General features: G+C 28.0%; 1 protein-coding gene across 1 annotated transcript; it reads right to left on the bottom strand.

The window, feature by feature from the left end:
* Window positions 1–1,368: 1,368 nt before the first annotated feature.
* Window positions 1,369–2,707, bottom strand: LOC108475816 (transcription factor MYB4-like). The gene is made up of 3 exons (XM_017777791.2): window positions 2,373–2,707; window positions 2,147–2,276; window positions 1,369–2,015 (listed from the first exon to the last, which is right to left on the bottom strand). Exons 1-3 carry the CDS (start codon window positions 2,503–2,505, stop codon window positions 1,442–1,444), a joined length of 837 nt encoding a protein of 278 aa, XP_017633280.1. The 5' UTR covers window positions 2,506–2,707; the 3' UTR covers window positions 1,369–1,441.
* Window positions 2,708–21,753: the final 19,046 nt, after the last annotated feature.

The raw sequence follows: 21,753 nt of genomic DNA, 5'->3' as shown, positions 1-21,753 counted from the left end.
ATTTCCTATGTGACTTTATTTTCTACAAAAAAAAATCTAGTTTTTCATAAGAAAAAAACACTCTCCCTTCAATATAAGTGACGAAATTGGTTAATAATGTAAGTGATTAGTGATATGATTGCATGAAATTAAAGGTTTATTACCTACACCACTTGTTGAAGAGGATGTAGCATGGAATACGAAGGCTTTTAAAGAATGATTGTTGGAAGAAGTCAAAAGGATTGCAAGTATCCCTCCACCACACCTTCTAGCTGGCCCGATAAAATATTTTAGGTACATGCAACAAATGAAGAATTTTTGGTTAAAAGTGTTTATCATATGTTAAAACCATATATGTGGAATGCAAAAGATACTAAGTGGAAAGTCGTCTGAAAGTATCAAAGATCTCATCGTGTTCGCTTCTTCTAATGGTTAGTTTACAAACAAAGACTACTTGCTAACCAGGAATGTGTACGAAGGGAGTATTGGACAAAGTACATCCTGCTCAGTATGCTGTCACGAGATTGAAGATATTTTGCATGTCCTTAGAGACTACCCGAATACTAAAAATGTTTGGAAGTACTTTGTGCCAAGAAATTATCAGCCACAGTTTTTTTTCCAAAAACCTCTTAGATTGGGTTAGAACAAATCTGGAAAATTCTAGTTGGATGTTGGGGAATGGGGTGTATTGGTCTATTTTTTTTTGGTTCACTAGTATGACGTATATGGAAAAATAAGAATCTCTTTGTGTTTCAAGGTATATCTTGAAATTTTATTAACACTATTGATATTTCAGTAAGTTGAGCAAAACAGTATAACATAATGCATAATTTAGAATTGTCCAGAAGAGTTAATTTAAAATCCGATGTATTAAGAGATTCTTGGAATAATAGGGTAAATGATTGTTAAAGCTTTAAGTAGTTAGTCTGTTTATTTAGTTTAGGTTGTTTTTTCAAAAAAAAAAAATTAAATAATTTAATTAAGTTTTGTTTTACACAATGGAATGATTTACATGTAACAAAAATTAATAATTGAATGCAACAAATAGCAAAAATTGTAGTTATAATGATAATGTACGTACCCAAAAAGTTCAAAATCTAGCCACTGTGACAATGACGGTTATTTAAATTGGGATAGTCAAAAACATATTTTTTTTTGTAATAGTTTGCTCATTCAACACTACCGGAAGGCCAGAAGAAGCATCGGTGATCAGACTACGACACTCTTTTATTCATTCATTTGTAACTCATTATATTGCATCTCTAAGCGTTGACTAAAGCTGAAAAGAAGGGATACTTTGTTTTTTCTTTTTTGTTTGTTTCTTTTATTAGATCTTCCTTACCTGTTCAAAAAAAAAAAAGGAAAACTCTGTACAACCCCATCCATCACTTCAAACAACAACAATGGCTAAGATTATCAGATTATGTAGGGGAAATAATAAAACCAGAAAATGGGTGTCTAATTAGAGGTCGAGGCCTTGAAGCTGATCGTAGAAATCAAAAGGGTATAATATTTCTCCATCGAGTAATGGAAACTGATCAGCTTCATAGGGTACTACCGACGATACATCACTCCACATGTAATTAATGTCGGACAAAAATGGTTCTGTCCAGAAATTGCTACTTTCTGCCTCGTAGGCTTCTAACAAGGTATCGGTATGGATATCGGTATTGGTATTGGTTGTGGTACTATTATCGTCTGAACCCGAGTCTAATTTGCTTGATACAACTGTGTTATCTGTAGTGATGGAGGAGTTTTGATCACTTGAGGCTGGTTGTTGAGATGAGAGTGAGCTTTCAAGTATCAAAGGAGGATTTGGGGAACTTATTAGAAGATGATCAACGTCGTTTAGCTTTGTTTCTTCTTTCTCTCGACTTGTCCCACGCCTGAGTTTTGGATCTTGACTACTGTTATCTTTCCCATCTTTTGCTGCTGCTGATGGTTTATGTTTAAAGCGCTTCTTCAGAGTTGTATGCCAATGGTTCTTTACTTCGTTATCTGTTCTTCCTGGTAACTGCGCAGCAATGGCAGACCACCTGCATATTAAATGTGGAATATCTTAATTTAGAGACCCTCCTCCCATAACTTTCAATTAAGTCATCACTCTATGGACTTGTGATTCTTGGATTGTCCTACGTAAACGACACTGCATTTGATTAACAAGTACCTGTTTCCCAATGAGTCATGTAATCTGATGATAGTCTCTTCTTCTTCCTTGCTGTAACTTCCTCTTTTGATATTAGGCCTTAAATAATTCATCCATCGCAGCCTGCAACTCTTTCCACACCTTGCCAGACCTGAAACCAAAGCATTCATATAAATACAACATATTCAACAACAGCGAGGGTAAACAAACACACAAATTCATATTATTAAAAGAGGTATTAGCTTACCAGCAAACTTTGGGAGTTGACGCCAATTCCAGCAGCCATATCTGGTAACATAAGCCATTAGTTTCCGGTCTTCCTCTGGAGTCCAGGTTCCTTTCCTCAGTCCAGTTTTATCACAGCAAGGTGTTCTCACCATTTTTCCTTTAATATTTCCCTCTTTTCTCTCTATTCTTGGAAATTTTTGTTGTTGTTTTGCTGCTCTGGGTTTGAGCTTCCCCTGACACCAGTCACCACTCAAATGACTTCAAAATTTGCAGCTATTTATAGTGTACCAACTTTAGACCAAAACATGTTTACACGTTTTGCTCCTACAATTTAATATCATCAACAATTGTTTTCATTTTCATGTTTTTTTCCTTTAAGTACCCATTTGCATTTAAAAAAAAAAAAACAAACAAACAAAAATCCTAATAGGGTAGTCGATATCCAGGAAAATTCACCAAGATGTCGCTTTCCTTTCTTTTGCGAAACATTAATCCTGGTATAGTACAGTAACAGTGATGGATCCTCAGACTAAATTTTGTGAGAACTTTTTAAAATGAAATTGGATCCTAATTAAAATTTTTGTAACCCATTATGGAGCTGACCTTCGAGGAACATGATTATGATAAAGCACGCTAGCAGAAAACGTGATACCTGCACTAGATCAAGCTAAACTTCGATGAAGGTCAGGTGAGTTCAACTAATCTGTGCAGTTCAGCACGTTTTTTTGGCAACCCACAATTCATTCCTATTTTTGGAATTGGAGGTGTTTTATTTGAGTATTAGCTTTGACTTAGGTTTATATAATCCATACAGGTTTTTATTCAGTATATCAATTATCATATTATGTCAAAATTATGGATTGAATCATAAGTTGCTACGTGAAGAAAATGTACGAATACTTGAATAGTCAAACTCTTACAGTGAGTACAAAATGCAGTTGGCAAGATTTGTGAAAAACATATAAATAATAATAAAATATTTATGTGGTTGGAGATGCTGCCTTGAAAAAGTAAGACATTATTAGATACTTGTCTTGCATTCCACGAGGATCATGTCACTGGATAAAACACTATTACATCGTTCATACATTGGATAGAAATCTCAATTGAATGGCCGGTGTCCAGGATACTTAGCCCACAGGAAACCATTTCTTCTGACAAGACTGATTGGAAACTATGATATCTCATGCATAAACAAGAAGTCAACTATAATACGTAATTTTATTCATACATCGATTGTTATGCATTCAATACAGATTCAAAAATTTCATTGGTGTCCTACTCAAAAAAAAAAAAAAAATCATTGGTGTCTTAATACGATCAAAACCCAACCAAAACGTAGAGTTGGGATAAGAACAGGATCTGTACACTTGACTTGCCCCAACGGCGAGAAAGAGAAAAAGTAGAAAAAGAAAGTAAGGAAAAGATTTGGACTTCTAATAGGGGCTTAACATTATTGGATATTTTTATGTTTCTCCGTTACTTAAATTCATGTTCCCTGTATTAGTATCCATATCAATTTTACTAAAATTTAATTAGTTGGTATTTTTATTTAATTAAAATTTTAATTTTAGACACAAAATTAAGGAATCATCACATCCTTTTAATTGGCATTCAAAAACTAAATAAATGACTGTTTGAGAGTAAAATGCAAAATAGAGTAATTTTTGTTTACAAAATATGTCTTACATTTGGAAGATGGTATGTTATCCTTTTTCTTTTGGCTTCAATTCTTAAATGAATTTTAAAATTATATTAGAATTCAAACCAAAAACAAAATAAACTAATGAATAAGACCAAAATATTTCTACTACCCAAAAGTATGAGATTAAGAAAATGGAACTTATTATTGATAATTGATTGACTAAGATTTAAGACCATATCATTTCTTGCTTTAAAAATTTTCCAAAACTTCGTGGTTAGTCGTAACCACATTTCATGCTCTCTTCTCTTTAATCATATACGTAATTTTAATGTGCAAGTAGACAATTCAAGTCAGTTAGGCTTAGGAGGGGAATGAAATTATAATTAATCATCCCTTGACCAGGTTTATGATTAAATTAGTATGCAACATGCAGAATGTCAGTGTAAGAGGAAGGCTTACTGTTTTTTACTTTCTATTTTATTAAATACCTTAATCATAAAAATTATTAAAAAATAATTCAAAATACCAGATAATACATACGTTACAAATATTTTGTGATTAAACGTGGTTGTTAATTTTTTTTCATAATACGAGTCTTCCTTTTTTTCTTTAAATTGCAATACAAAGTGGGGTTCCACATCACGTGTGAACTTGAACATCGACCATTGACTTTTTGACTAACGTTTAGCACCAGTCAACGGAAGAAAACCTTGCAAGACTCAGATAAAGGAAATTAGAAGGAACCAACCACAAACTACAGCATATATTTTAATGTTAAATTTAACTAAAAAAAAATGTAAATGTTAGGACTAAACTATCATTATATTTATATTTTTAATTAAAAAAATGAATCCCAAACTTTAATGATATGGAGCAATTATACAAGGAATTTGATTTTGATTCCATTTTATAAATTATCTAATATTATTAACGATGAAGTTTAAATCATAAGCTAAATTAGTCATATATGTTAAAAAATGTTAATAGGCCAGGTTTTTTTAAACTTTAGGAAAGTAAGTCGTTTTTGGGAGAGAAAGTGAAAACGCGTCAACCTGGGAACACTTTTTCTTTAAGTTGCATTTTTTAAAATTTTTTAATATAATTGGTTTTTTTGATGAGATGGTTAAATGTTAGTTGTTTTGTCAAGTTTAATTTATTTTCCACTCATATTTATATTTTTTATTTCATGTTGTTTAAAACTTTTTTATTTTTAATTAATATTTTAACATATTAACTCTTTTGGTTAAATGGTTAATATGATTAAATAATAATGATTTCATACTTGAGTCTTAAGTTCAATTCCTCGCCTAAACACATTTATAATTTTTATTTTATGTTGTTTCAAGTGTTTTTTATTTTAATTAATAAATATATTGCTTTAAATTTTATTTTTATTTCATATTTTTAATCAATATCTCTTTTATTTATAAAATAAAATAATTATTATTTTTAGTAAATATAATTTTTATATGTATAATATTTATTTTTCAATCCATATCATAAATGTAATATATTTTAGTATTATATATTTTTGTATGTGTATTTAAAATATTTCACATATAAACATAATGATATTTGGAATAATTAATTAAAATATAAAAATATAAAAATATTTGATTACATGTTTATTGTTTGATTTTATGAATAAAAGAGTTATTAATTAAAAAAAACTTGAAACAACGTGAAATAAAAATTAAAATGTGTTTAAAAGGAATTGATTTTAGGACTGATCAATGATGAAGTCATTATTATTTAACCATTTAACCAAAGGAGATGACACGCTAAAAACATAAATCAAAAATAATAAAAAGCTTAAAATACAACATGAATTAAAAAAAATACAAATGTGAGTGAGAGAGGAATTGAATCCAAAACTCAAAAATAATACCATTGACGTTTAACCATCTAACCAAAGAAACTAATTATATTAAAGAAAATAAAAAAAAAATGCAACTTAAAGGAAAAGCGCACCCAATTTGTTGAGTTTTTACACACTCTCTCCAAAACAACCTATTTCCCCTATATGTACCCTATTACAAGAAGAGAAAATGATCTTCTTCCTCCTCGTGAATTCTACTTGGTACCTAGACTTTCACAGTCAGGGACAAAGACAAAGGGTAGATTTTCCATTTAGTCCCTTAAATTTTTATGAAATTAAATGTTAGTATAATAATAAATTAACTTTTACTTTGGCCCCTCAATAATTTATGTTTCATCTCTACTCTTCAAAGCAATTTTCTAGCTTTGTTACTGCTCACAACCTTCTCCTCTCCATATCTTCCTAAGTTATCTTATCTCTCTTCCTCTCCATTTATTCCCTTCCTTCGACTCTCTGTTTGTCACAAATGAATAGGTCCCCAAACAATCACCACCTTCTCTTTCTTGTTGAACACTAGTATCAACACACATGTTATGTTATTATTGGGAACCTCAAAAGTGATTTTTAAAATCTTAATCTAAGGCAATGTTTGATAACCCATTGAAAAAATATTTAAATTGACTGAAAATTAATATTTTCAGCGATTTAATTTTTTAAGTGTATTTGATAACCCAAACTAAAAAAACAAATGATAGAATTTTTCAATAAAAAATGGTTGAAAATAATACATAGATAGAGAGCTACTTATCACTTAAAGTAGATTTTATTCAATTATTTTTATTCCTTTAATATTATCCTTTAAACATTTTACCTTTAAAATTTTGAAAATTATTATTTATCAAACAATTTAATTAAATTTCACAATATATCAAATAAATTTTATAACTTAAATTTAGTACTAAGAGTTAACTAAATAACACTTAAATTAAAATGGTATTATTTTGGATTCACTTATGTTTCACCATTAAAATAATTTGAATTGTTTTAAGTGAATTACTGAACCAAATATAGGCATTGCTTTTAATTAGACTTCAGTCCAGCAATAAGTATGATGTAGAGAATCCTGAAAGCTTTCAAAAAGAAAATGGGATATGTGTTTGGAGTCTTTGGAAAGTCATATGTGAGGAAGAAAAAGAAGGGCAAAAATTTTGGAGTGCATGAGATCCAAGTGGGGGAATCCATTTTGAAAATACACCTCAAAGCCGCTAAACTTGTCTCTGGATTCACACTTCCCATTTTCCCTTCGTTTCATATCCACAAAGCTGCTTATCATGCAATCAACGTCTAGCGAATTTTTATGTTACAGTTTCAAATACAAAAGCAATGTAAATCTGGACATACTAATGGACTATTTTATATAAACAAATACAGGTACTTTAGCTAAATTTCAAATATTATATATATCATGTCTTAGTAGCTGAACTTTTAATGTATATTTAAAATTTTGAAAGCTTCAATGTTTAGTATGTTATATTCACAACAAGATTTGTTCTTTTTTTTTTCCTTCATTTCTACCCATTTTTTGGGCCTAATGTATGTATATACCTTAACTTTGATTTAAGGTAAATTTGGATGGTTACTTTTTGTCTCACACTACAGTATCTAATCTTACTGTCACTACTATTTTTACACTAACTGCAAATAAACATACCGCCCATCCAAATCAGCACTTAAATATAATACTATCACTACAAATGTAAAGTTAATTATATGTGAGACAAGGGCCGATGATATTTGTGTCTTCATGGTCCCAGTGCACTGAAGCATCGAAACTAACATTGTCCTCTTTCTCTTGTGGCTTAATACTAACTTCTATTTTCATTATAATAGTCAAATGGCACGTCCCAATCTTGACAGCAAGAGCCAAACGAACTATAACCCCAAAATGGGTATATTTAGGATTTTGGTTTTAAATTATGCAATTTAATCATAGTCAAATTCATTGAAGAAGAGAATAACAAGGGGGCAATATAAAAACCAATTAACTGGTAGACGCGTTAGTTTGATATTGACTCTTAATTTGTATAATTTTGTAAGTCAATTATAGTACAATGTTTTAAGTATGTTTATTTATTCATTTTGAAATGCCTTGAAACTAAATCATAATATATATAAAGAAATATATTTTTCTAAGATGTAAGTGCTAAATATTTGAGTGGAGACGACATAATCGGAGATTTATATGGAAATAAATAGTACACTTCGAGGCGCGGATGACATTTTTCAAAGAGAATTATTTGTCCCCACACAAAGTTGCTAGAGAGTTAAGACAAAAATCCTCTCGGAATATAGCGAAGTTTTGAATTTCCTTTGATTAGTAAAATCGAGGAATTCCCTAACTCTTACTCTAGTTTCTGAATATAAGATTGATTGTAATTGTATATTTTGTGAGCACCATAATACGTCTATTTATATGCACTAAATGAATACAATTTTGAAAAGCCACAACCTTTTATATTAGACATACTTCTTGAGAGAAATATGTTCCATGGAAATGTATTTATTGAATGATAAATCATCACTTTTAATTTAAATAGTGCTCATGAATAATTAATTTATAATCTATAATTTCTAATAGGGGCTGTTCCAATGTGATGTTAGATGTGGGAAATTTCAACCAAAGTCAACCCTAAAATAACGTTGTAATTAATCGTTCGACAAAAGACAGCTTTAATGCATTGAAGGATCTTCATGGTCCAGAAATTAAATATATAGGAAGAAATTTGTTGTACTTTTCCACGCGGTAATTTAATCCAACATTAATAATATCTATTATGTTTGTTGATTCAAACTGTTCACATTTGTAGGCACCAGGGTTAGATCCGTTTGAAGTTATGTTTATGTACTTTATTAATATTATACATAGCTTGAATTTATTTACCTTCGTTGATTTAAAAGAATATATTTAGTTTTATTAAAATTGTTGAGGGGTGATTGGTTTTTTTCAAAAAAAAAACTTTTGAAATGTCATCTTCAGGGACGTCGAGCTAATCCTTCAATAATGGAAAGTATTGTTATTTAAGGGAGAGTTTTTCCTTCTTTATGGAGAACTGTATACGGTTCACAGAGGATGACACATTAACCGTACATGGATGTATAACCACTCACCAAGAGGCAACGTGAGCATCTCGCCCTTGGTGGGATTTGAGCCTCTGACATATGGTACATAGGTCAACTGTTGGGATATATGCAGAGGTGAATTTAGGGGGTTGGTAGGGGCCCGACCCCCCTAAAATAGAAAATTGTTGTTTTGGCCATTTAAAAAATTTTAAAAATTTAAATTAGTAAAAGTAAAATTACACTTTGGCCCCTCTAAAATTATAAAAATTTAATTTAATCCTTTAAAAATTATAAAAATATAAATTATTAAAAATTAAAATTTCATTTTGCCGACCCTAATAAAAAACTTTTCTGGCTTCGCCCCTGGGTATATGGTATCGCTCATGTTGCCTCTTGGTGGGTGATGGTATGTTCACATAAGGTCGAGGCGCCATCCCTCTGTGAACTTTACATGGCTCTCTGCGGAGAGGAGGCAAAACATTCCCCTGGGGACAATACCTTCCATTGTTGACTGTTCAGATCAATTGCCCAAAAGACAACACTTTAAAGATTTCTCTCAGAGGAGTTGGTTCCGCCGTCGACAAAAATTTCAAGCATAAACAATTTAATTTAATTTTTATTTTTATTTTTGGATTATAATAAATAATATTTATTTTTCATATGATAAAAATTAAATAATATATAATAAAAGACGAATAACATATTATAAGTTTTAAAATGGGTTGAATTAGGCCACACTTAGATTTTGAATATTAAAATTTGAGTGTAAATATTTTTAAAAAACATTTTTTTTTGCCCAATCTTATTTTTCAAGCACAATATTTTAATTTAAATTCATCAAAATTTTATATTTTATATATAAATAAATAACTTAACTTTTAAATAAAATTAAACCATACAAATCTTTCAAAACATATCTTCTACTTTATTGAATCAAAATGTTCAAACTTGGGAAAGTTACAACTCCCGAAAGTGTGGCTCAAGGACTAGAACCCACATGCATCTTATGTAATCCACAATTTGTTTAACTGTGACTTGACTGCTTATTTCATTTTTCTTTTTTGAAAGATTTACTAATATATAATATAAATATTTTATTCAAATAATTATAATATAAAATTAAATTAGCACAAAAATATAGCGGATGAAAAACGAGAAAAATTTACAAAAACTAAAACATAATATACACACATCTTAATCTTGAAAACTCATACATTGCAATTATGTATGACAAGATTTGAATTTGAGAATTCAAAAATTAATAATATTGAAGTTATTTTAATTTTTATGGTCTATAATATCAAGTGGGTCTTTTTATAAAATAAAAAAAATATCAAGTAGATCTATTTTACTATTTTCGAATCGGATTAGCTAGATTAAGAATCAATTAGGTATCGATTCGAATATGTGGTCAATTGAATCATATTTTTTCTATTTTTAAATTTTTTAATAATTTATTCAATTAAATTAAATGAATTAATTAAACCGAAAAGCATTGATATAAATTTAAAACCTTAGTTTATTAGTTGCATTTGTCATTACTTGCTCGTCTTTATAGTTATAAATAATAGTAATTAAGATTGAAGGATCACTTAATTTATAACTTTTCTCATTACCATATTGAAATTATTCAATCTTGTTGATATCATGTTTGAGGCTACATTATTCATTTAATTCTATTTAATTTACAAATTTGTTTCTTCTTTATAAATAGGGTTACGAAGCTACTAAATTGTTTTTTCTTTTGTTAAATTTTATTTAGTTAATATATTAAAAATCCTTAAACAGCTAATCTTTGTTTAAATAAGCTTTTAAATTATTTTTATAATTAAATATAATTCTAAATTTTATTATTAAAGTAAAATTGTTTTAAATTTCAAGCTTATATATTAACTTCTTGATTACACAATGAAAATTATATGTACTTTTAATATCATCATAAAATTTTTCAAAAAGAAAAATTTAGATTTATTTAACTATAAAATAATTAGTTGTTAAAATTAAAATTAATCGCATTTTAATATATTATAATATAATATAATATAAAGATATAGTAGGAGGGTTTTGTGATGGTGGCAGACATGATAACTGTTCAAAAAGAAAGAGAAATTCGTTTAGAAGAGTTTCGACTTTTGAACGATGACTAAAGGAGATTTCTCACAATACACGAAAATTATAATTTCAGAAAAGGAGAAAAGAGATTGAAGAAATTTGAAAGGAAAAGTTTTCTTTTTTAGAAATTTTGATTTCTTTTGATCACTGCTTTCTGGGATTTTTGAATTTTTCGGATCTTTTTTTTTCTGTCTCAAAAGATAACTTTAGGTTGTGGCTTTTCTAGTTTATATGGTGAGGGAAATTAAGTTTGAAATTTTCGAAATTTGGGGCTGGAGATTTAATGTAGTCTACAAATTTCAAGTTAAAATAATGATATAAAATATTGAAATAAATTAAATAAAATTATTTTATAAAATTTAGTTACAATACAGGTAAGTTTTTCGAATATTGAAAATCTTAGATTCATTCCTTTAATGAATCATCAATTCAAAGATTATATGTATAAAGTGTTGTCGAGATTTAATTTTGAAAATGATTTGAAGAGATATTTGCTTGAGAATTTGGTTTGATTTAGATTCAAATGTTACTAAGATCTTATCTTGAATTAGTAAAGTCCACTTCAAGATAATCTTGAAGAGTTTTTTAAATTTGATTCAATGAAGTCCACTTCAAAGATGATTGAGATTTAATTTTGAAAATAGATCATGTCGCATGAAGGCCATTAGAAAGACTTTTGATCCAACGGACTTGGATGGAATATTATGGTTCAAAAAGACCTTTTAAATTTGATTTTGAAAATGGATCTTATCTCTTTTCTAACTAAATTTTAAACTAGTAAAAATAAAATTATACTTTGGCCTCCTTGAAAATGATAAAATTTTGATTTTATTCTTTAAAAATTATAAAGATATAAGTTATTAAAACAATAAAATTACATTTTTACTATCGTAAAAATTACAATTAAATTTTGGACCCTCAAATTTTTTTTTTATCTTTAACCCTGCATTAAAGTAATTTATATAAAAGAGATAGAGAATGGAAGGAGAAAATTTTAATTTCATCATACTTCCTCTAATTTCTAAATTGTTCTTACAACATTAAAATGTTTTAATTGATTTTTAAAATATAAAAATTAATCATTAGTTTTTTAAAGTGATGCACAAATTTAATGTGTTATAAAATTATTTAAAATATAAAATATATAATATTTTGAATATATTTCATGTATAAAGGTTATGAGATACACATATTATATTAAACAAGCGTATCTTTTTTATGTCTAAACATTGCTTTAGTTTATATAATATGAGATGAGTAATTTAAGAAAAACTTGATATATTTTTAGACTTAATTGAAAATATTTAATAATGAATAAATATAATTACTTTCAGTATTTTTTGAAAATGAATAAATATAATTTTTTTTACGATGATGATAATTGACAAAATTAATTTCAGAATTTCCTCATTATATTAAATAATACTAAAATAAGTTGAAAAAGTTTTGCTGCTTCTTCCTTGATAGGCACCTATGCCTTAATCATTATCCCACTTTCATATTTGAGTAAGAAGAATATTATTATTAATATTTTTTTTCTTACTTTATGTTCCAACTTCCAACTCAGCATTTTTTTATATTGGTTAGGAGTTCTTTTAATATTTGACTAAATCTTTACAAATGTTAATGTAAGAGTACTTAATTTTGTGTATTTTTAAGGTTTTTTTTACAAATTATTTACTAATCAATTTTAGTGTATTTAAGTAATTTTAAATTATAGCATTAAAATTAAACATTGCAAAATAAAATCATGAAAATTTGTGTATCTTTTAACCATATCCTTAAATAGTAGGTGATAATAATTAAAGTCTTTTTATTTTTAATTTGCATTTTTTTGAGTGTGAAACCCTTTTAATGAAATATATAATCTAAATATGTTTTTATGTAACGACTAGATTTTAAGTGGTGTCGAAAAATATAGTTTTAAAATCTCATTTTCATAAATCGAGTTTGATAGGATGAAATATAAAGATCAATGGACTTAACATGAAAATATATTGAAGTTGGGTAACTAACTTAGAGATTAAATTGTAAAGTCTAAATGCTATTGAGTTTTAATTTAAAAATACTTGGAGACTTAATTAACAATTATCTAAAGGACTAAAATGACTATTAAACCATTGTTCTTTTAAAATTAATGGAGAATGATTGTCATTTATTTAATAAAATCACAAATAAAGAAATATAAATAATATTAATTAAATAAGTAATCAAAATTAACAAAGTTCAATTATTCTTAATCTAGCTATATATATAATTTTGAGTGGAAGAATGATGACATTCTTCATCTTCTTCCACCGTTCATTAAAACTTAAAAGAAGGAAAAAGATGACGTTCGTCATTGCGAGGGAAGGAAAAGTCAAGAATTATAGACAAATAGCTGACAATTTTGATTTGTATTTTTATGATTCGAGATTGTTATATTTATATAAATATGCATGTTTTTTTTTGTATAATTAGCTATTGAGGTAAACTTATACTTATCATATAAGTTCATTTGTATCGAATGATAATATATCGAGAAATGAATTGAGATGTGTATAACATAAATGAGCATAATATAAACTTGATAATGGCATGTTATGTGAATTGAAATGAAGTTATGATATGTGAATTGGTTATAAAAAGTAAGTTCATTGGTACCTTATTAATTATTCGGGTAGAGTCAGATATAGTTGACATGCCATAGAATTAGATTGTGAAAGGGTTATACTTCGATTATATACGGATGAGTTTTCGGCGCAAATTATACTTCGAACATTCCAATGAGGCACAAGGTGCCAAATTGGTGTGATGGTTGGATGATTCGTGTATCCGTTTTGAGCTTAAGTCCGATTAATTGAGATTATAAAACACAAATTTGATAAATGAGATTTGAATTGAATTAATGATATAATTTGCTTTTATGAGTGCATATATATGAAATGTGATTAAAGATAGCATTGGAAAAACCATGTGAACAGGTTTATACAAGCTCGGAGACCTATATGGAAACAAAAGGAATCAATAGATTTGATACAGAAATGTGATATCGATATAATTAAATGCGAGCTCAAGCTTAAGGTAGAGTAGATTTAAAACATTTGGATTAAATTGTAAACACATTTGTAAACTATATAAGTAACTTGGATTTGACATGTTAAAGAAGAAATAGTCCTCATAAATTTTTTAAAAGATCTTATCGAAAATATTCTTGCCAAAGGTAAAAATGTGTTACCAAATTGATTCATATGCTTTAAATATACTCTATGTCAGATTCTAACTACGTTTAACATTTAAATTCCCGCGATGTTGACGAAATGACCTAATTAATGTGATACAAATACTTTGAAGACTCAATTTTAATCTTTAGAGATTAAGTGGTAATTTAAAGATATTTAGTTGAATTAATCTAAAATAAAATAACTTTTATTCTCAATTTAAAAGGTGACGTGTTAACTTAAATTGACTTGAGATCCAAATCCAATTGTAAGTTCTGAGTTGTTTTTATCTTCTTTTAAGTTTGCAGTCCTTTATTATTATTATTATTATTATTATTATTATTATTTGTTTAACTAATTAATTTTTTTCCCAAATTTGAGAGGAGTGACTTTTACGCATTGGGATGGAAAATGATCCTCTATTTTATTTTCTTTCCTCTCATTTTTCTTCCATATCAAATATATTCAAAATTTATTTTCTTTTCACTTTTCCACTCCCTTCTCCCATAGTGGGAGCTAGATGGGGCTGACTAGGCCCTGAACCCCTAAAATAAAAAAAATTCTATTTAGCCCTTTTATAATTTATAAAATTTTAAATTAGTAATGATAAATTTACACTTTGACCCCCAAAAATGATAAAAATTTTATTTGATCCTTTAAAAAATTTAAAGATATAGACTATTAAAATGATAAAATTACATTTTTACGTCGTAAAAATATACAATTTAATTTTGATCCCCCAAAAAAATTTTCTGGCTCCACCACTATTCTCCCATCCTTCCACTTTTCCTTCAACCAAGCATAATCTAAGAGCTTATTTATGTATCAATTAATGTTTAAGAGTTTATTTGAATGAAATAAAAGTTTAAGGACTTTGTGTAAATAACATGACAAAGTATATTATTAATATGTTGGTCTAAAATTTTATATGTATTCAAATTGGGTAGTAAAATTAATATTTGAAAATTTGTTGAAAAAATATTTTTTACGTTTATATGAATTTATTATGATCAATTTATTTAAAGTTAAAAATTTTTATTTTAATATTTTTACTTTTGCAAAACTATTTTAGTGAAAACGGTAAAACAAGTTATTATCATTTTTTCTTAATTTTCACAATTTTATTTTAAATCTGTAAAATTTATTTTTAAAAATATCAATTAAATGTGTTTTCTTCCATTTTTTTTATTTTTCAAGAAAAACGACTATTTTCTTTAAACCAAATGAAACCTAAGTATTTCAATTTCAAATTTTATATTTGTTAAAATGATTATATTTTTATTAATTTCTTTGTTAAGAAACAAGCATGATATATAAAATAAAATAATAAAGAAAACAAGGAGAAAATGTAAGAGAAGTATCAGTGGTCCCCCGACATTAGCGGACGGACGAGTGAATTAAATCCAATGGACTTGACTTGACCCACAGCATTGGTAATGTGCAACCCTTGGCCCACTTAGCTTACTTAATTACCTATTTGCTAATTAGGTTTCAAACTTTGGGGCTATTTTACCCATCTAACTTTAAAAAAAAAAATTAATATTTATAAAATTAACTCTAGTTCAAAAACATTCATTGAACTGACTGAAATTAACAATAAATTTAAGTTTTGGGAACCCAATAGCCAGCACTACCTAATGTTTTGGCCCTATCATTACCTGATGATTGTGTCAAGCTTTTAAAAAATAAATTTTTTGAGTTTGGGAATCCAATGTCCTGCACCAGTGTATTTTTTTAAATCGTATTATATTGGTACACAAAAATATCAGTATTTAAAAAAAAAAAAATTGGTGTTGGCTAGTAAATGGCCGGCACTAGGTATAAACTTTGGTTCCCAAGGCACATCATTATTATTTTTTTATTTTGGGACACTGATGGCCGGCATGAGGTATTTAAAAAAAAATATTTGCACCAAGTACAATTTTCGGCTCCCAATACATTTTTTTTATTTTGGAATACTGATAGTCGGTACCAGTGTGTTTAAAAAAAAAGTTTTTATTCATTTAATAAAAAAAATTTGATACTAACTATTTTTTTGAGATTTTTAGGCCTGAAATGTTGGGTCAAATTGTAAGCACCAAGTCTACTAGTGCTGGCCATTGATATTCCATTTCCTAGAATTGCCGCAGGCCTAGCCTAACATGTCCTTTCATTTTTTTTTTCATTTCATTTCATTTCTTCCATTTCATTTACATTTCTATTTCATTTAAATTTAATTATTTCTCATTTCAGTTTTTTTTCATTTCAGTTTTTGTTTTCATTTCAATTTATAATTTTATTTTTATTTAAACTTTCATTCCATTTCATAATCATCATTCTATTTCATTTCATTATAAATTACATTTCATTTCATATTCATTTAATTTTTCATTTCATTAATTTTTTTCACATAAATTTATTTTTCCCTAATATACAAAATTTTTTCATATTAATCACAAATAGTCTCATTTCAATTTATCTTTTTCAATTCAATTTTTTTTAATTCGTTTCATATTTATTATTAAATGTACTTGGTGTCACCATTACATGTCCAACACCCAATTTTTTTTTTAAAATACACTGATGCCAGCCATCAGTGTTCCAAAATAAAAAAAAATATATTGAAAGCCGAAAATTGTACTTGGTGGCGACCATTACATGGCCAACACTCAAAAGTTTTTTTTTTAAATACACTGGTGTCGGTCATCAGTGTCCCAAAGTAAAAAAAATGTGCCTTGGGAACTGAAAATTGTAATTTTTTTTAAATACTGATATTTTTGTATACCAATATGATACGATTTTTAAAAAAATTTACCCTAGTGCCAGCTATTAGATTCCCAAACTCAAAAAAATCATTTTTTTAAAGCCTGACACAATCATCAGGTAATGATGGGGCCAAAACACTAGGTAGTGCCGGTCATTGGGTTCTCAAAACCCAAATTTACTGTTCATTTCAAGTCATTTTGATAAATATTTTTGAATCAGAGTAATTTTTATAAATATTAAATTTTTTTTAGTTAAATGGATAAAATAGCAAAACTTTGGCCCACTTACCTTCATTTTCTCAACTTTCATGACCTTGTACAATGCCTTTGCTTTGAAAATTTAAAACATTACCTTAACTTAATAATTTTCATTCCTAATAGTATTAAAATTTCAAATTTAATTATTTTTAAAATATAGATATGAAATTAATTTAGATGAAAAATGTGTAAAATAAAATACTATAAACTTGAACCATGGTGTTTTTAATTTATAAAAAAAAGTAAATTCTATGAGAATAATTTAATAAAAATTGTTTTTAAGTAGTTTTATATTTTATTTACCAAATAATAAAATTTTTGTTTCAACTAATGAACCAAACAATGTAATATAATTCACTCAGTAGTAAGCAAAGCAATTTTACATTCTATAAACCAAACCTCTTTTTTATGACACCCCTTACCTAATTTATTAACAGATTCACATAAATAATGTCACATTAAAATTCTCATTTTCAATCTATAAGCCTTTCTCAATTCTCTAACATGACCATGACTCTATATGATATTTAAATCTTTTTTCTAAAGTCCTTTACTAATAAATTTTTGTCAAAATGACCACAAATTAGTCCCTAATTTTCAAACCATTAAACTTTCATATTCTGTTTTCAGAATTGTAAATTTTTAATCATATAAATTAGTCATAAAACTCATGTTTTGAAATTTTTACAATTTAGTCCTTATACTTTCAAACTTTACTATTTTATGCTCAACTTTCCAAATTTTCATATTTCATAATCATATAATTTAGTTGGTACATCAACTTTTCAGATTTCACTACTCAATTATTAGAATTTAAAATTTTACAATTTGATCTTTGTAATAGGCCAATTTTGGCCTGGGCCCGGAAAAATAATAACCGAATAAATAAAGCCAAAGGATGCAATCGGTCAAAAACAAGCCAAAAAGTGCCAAATTGAAAGACAATCATTAAATTGGGGCCAAATCAAAAAGACGGAGAAAGCCAAGGAGTTATCAAAATTTGTTGACTTGGTAAAAAGCCAAAAATAGGAAGATATTATTTTATTTTTATTTTTGTTTTTATTTGTTTTTATTTTATTTTATTTTATTATTAAATTAATTAAATTATTTTTAATAAACCCCATGTATATAAATAGGGGTATTTTGTTTTTTGAAAGGGGGAGAAATCTAGTGCAAAGAAAAATTTTTTGGAAAGGTGATTCTCTTTTTTCAATTAGACTCAACATCTCGTGGTTTTTTTTTTCTGTTCTTCTCTTGTTTTATTTTTTTTAAAAAAATCCATTTGCAAAGAAGAAAATAAAAAGAAAGGGATAAAAGAAGGGTACTTGAACTGTTGATATGTCGTCGGAGTCTCTTCTTTGTCAAAATCAAATCTGACGAAGAGCCATTTCTTTTTTATTCTTGGTGGTTGTGTAACGGCCTAATTTTCAGTGGTGTTGGAAATAGTGATTTGAGATCACTAAATCCGACAAATAAGATTGAACAAGATAGTAATTTAATATTTATAAGTCAAGTAAGAATTTAGAAGAATTTGTGAAATGGTGAAATTAGTGAATTAAAAGAATTTATTAGGTCAAACGGGTCAAAAATGAGGTATCGAGACCTCGAATTTGAAAATCAAGCTATAAATATTTTTATAAATATTTATGAAGTTTCATTTAGCTAGTATTAAAGTTTGGCTGAGAAATTTTAACGATTAGGTAGTCAATTAAATAAAAGGACTAAATTGTAATAAAATAAATTTTGCTAAAAGGATTAAATAGCTCAAATGTTAAAAGAAGGAAGATTTAAAGGGAAATTAAGCCTAAAAGTGAATAGGCTGGACGGCAAAGGCAAGAAAATCAGCAGAAAAATAAGGGAAATAAGGGCAAAATTGGAAATTTTACAAATTTAACATATAAAATAAGAATAAAATTGAAGAATCTAGAGATCTCTTCATATTTTATCAGCCAAAACGCCATAGAAGGTCTGGAGAAATATGATTTTCCATATTTTACATCATGTAAGTTTAATTCTTGCTTTTTCTTGATAATTTTATGTTTTTATGACTTTTACAATTAGGTCCACTTGTAGAATTCATTAGTTTTAATTTTATGGGTGAAATTGGAAGTTACCCTGGATGGATAAGGAATTTTATGATGAATTATTATGAAATTTAAGTTCTAATTTCATATTAAGGTGGTTTTATTAAGTGATTTTGATAGGAAATGATATTTAGGACCTAATTGTGAAAAAGTTGTGAATTGAAGGTTTCTGTTGAAATTAAGAATATAAAAGGTTTTGAAATAGTTTATAATGATAAAATAAAGTGTTAATTGAGAAAATTAGTTCAATTGATGGGTGAATTGAGCAGGACTAAATTGTGAAAACTGTAAATTTTGGGGTAAAAGTGAAATTTCAAAATTTGAACAGCATAAATTGTGAAGTGAAATAGAATTGAAATGGATGCTAATGAAGGAATGATTTTATAATTATAAATCAAGAAAACGAACTGAATCGTGGAAAGGAGAAAATTCAAGAATAGTCCCTGAATTTCTACGACTTTTGCAAATTAGTCCAGGTAAGTTCATATGGCAAAGTTCAATGTTTTGTTATGAAAATCTTATGATTGTTAAAGTATTTTATTGTTGATAAATACTATCAATTTGCATTAACTAATAAATAATGTGTAACTAAAAGTACAAATTAGTAGGAACAATGGATTTGAGTGCTTCTATTTTGTGACCCTGATGAATTGACGAAAAATATGTGATAAGTGCGCCCGTTTAAGACCATAGCTAGGCTATGGCATCGGTGCAATGTGATAATGTGACTCCGTATAAGACCATAGCTGGGCTATGCATCGGTATAATGTGATAATGTGATTCCGTATAAGACCATGTCTAGGATATGGCTTCGGTATAATATGTGAACCGTGTAAGACCATGGCAAGGCTATGGCTTCGGTGTGTGATGCGTAACAATGTGAAAGCCCATAGTTTACTATGGCAATGTGATAATGAAGCACTCAATTCCCTTATTGTTCCCTAATTTGACAATGAAGTAAATGAGAAATGGGCATAAGGGAGTTAAATTGTGAGTAGCCATATGGAAATTATTCCAATGAGTTATTAATGAAATTGTGATTTGGAGGATGAAATAGTTAAACTAATAGATATATGATTGTATACGATATTTGATATGATTTGTGTTTTTATGCCTATGAGCTTACTAAGCTTCAATAAGCTTACTTGTGTGTGTTTAATATTTTTATGTAGATTGACTTGAAGTGAAGTGGGTAGATCGGATCAACACAACAGGGCACACTATTCAAATCAATTCTGGTAGTTTTTGTTTTATGTTTAAAGATTTATATGGCATGTATAGAGTTTGAATGAATTGAAGTAAAGATGTTATGAACCAGTTAACAATATTTGTACTAAAACAGTTTTTGGTAAGTAGCAGTAGTTTGACTTTGAAAATTCACCATAAATTGTGTAAATTGAGTTAAGGGCTGGAAAAAAAATGAGGTTAAAGCCTAATGAGTCTAGTTTCATATAGAGGAAACGATGCATGCAATTGGATTTTATGTTATGAGATATTTAAATTGTAGTGAGACAGAGTCTGAATGACTTCGAGTTCCCCTATTCTGATTTTAGAAAATCATTAAAAATTTCAAAAAAATAATTATGAGTCATACTATATATGTATGGATTTCTCATTGGGTCTATTTTTAAGAGAAGCAAACAGCATGATTATTTGAATTTTGTACAGAGAGAAATTTGGTTCGTAATGCACAGGGGTCAAAGTAGCCAAACCCTGAAACAGGGGAGGATTTAACTAATAAACTGTACTAATTGGACCAACAAAAAATTATATAAAAAAATTGGGAAGTAGATATATGAGTATAAATTTGGGGAAAATTTACGGATTTGGATTTCGAGTTTTATAACTCGAGATATGAATTATTTAGAAACTATGACGCAGTTGGACAGCTTGTCTGAAAAGTATGATATAAATTATCTGAATTTGGTTAAATGCTCAAATAAGTTTAGTAGTGCCTTGCGCTCGACTCCGGAAACGGTCTCGGGTAAGGGGCGTTACATTTATTGGTATCAGAGCTTCGGTTTAGCCAATTCTCGAAATATGTATGATGTGAAAAGTGTCTAGAATTACATGCCATATAAATCTGTGATAGTGTGTCGTGTATGATCCGATCTAATCCTTGTTTTTATTATAGATTATCTTCGATTTGAAAAGATGTCGATAGACCGAACAAACCGAGCAAGAAGAAGTTAATAGCGAGTACAAACCTCCGAACAAGGAACAAGTAGTGAAGCTCGATTTCATTGATGCGAGAACAAGAACTCAAAAATATGATTTATGGATTCATGAATCGGTGGTATAATGAGAATGTGCGAGAAAGAAATCAGACTCGCAACCTCCTCCCCTATCTCAACATCTCAGTAGTACCCCGGTTGCTCCTCCACCTCCTCCGACAACTAAATCGCAAACGTTCTCCAT

Source organism: Gossypium arboreum, chromosome 3 (genome assembly GCF_025698485.1).
Source record: "Gossypium arboreum isolate Shixiya-1 chromosome 3, ASM2569848v2, whole genome shotgun sequence".
NCBI classification, from domain to species: domain Eukaryota; kingdom Viridiplantae; phylum Streptophyta; class Magnoliopsida; order Malvales; family Malvaceae; genus Gossypium; species Gossypium arboreum.
The sequence above is the reverse complement of the archived record's forward strand: the minus strand, read 5'-3'. Positions and strand labels throughout refer to the sequence as shown.

Coding starts and splice junctions, on each gene's coding strand:
- LOC108475816 (XM_017777791.2), bottom strand. CDS start 2,505: ATGGTGAGAACACCTTGCTGTGATAAAACTGGACTGAGGAAAGGAACC. Junction 2,277..2,372: donor TCAACTCCCAAAGTTTGCTG/GTAAGCTAATAC, acceptor CTTTGGTTTCAG/GTCTGGCAAGGTGTGGAAAG. Junction 2,016..2,146: donor CATGACTCATTGGGAAACAG/GTACTTGTTAAT, acceptor TTTAATATGCAG/GTGGTCTGCCATTGCTGCGC.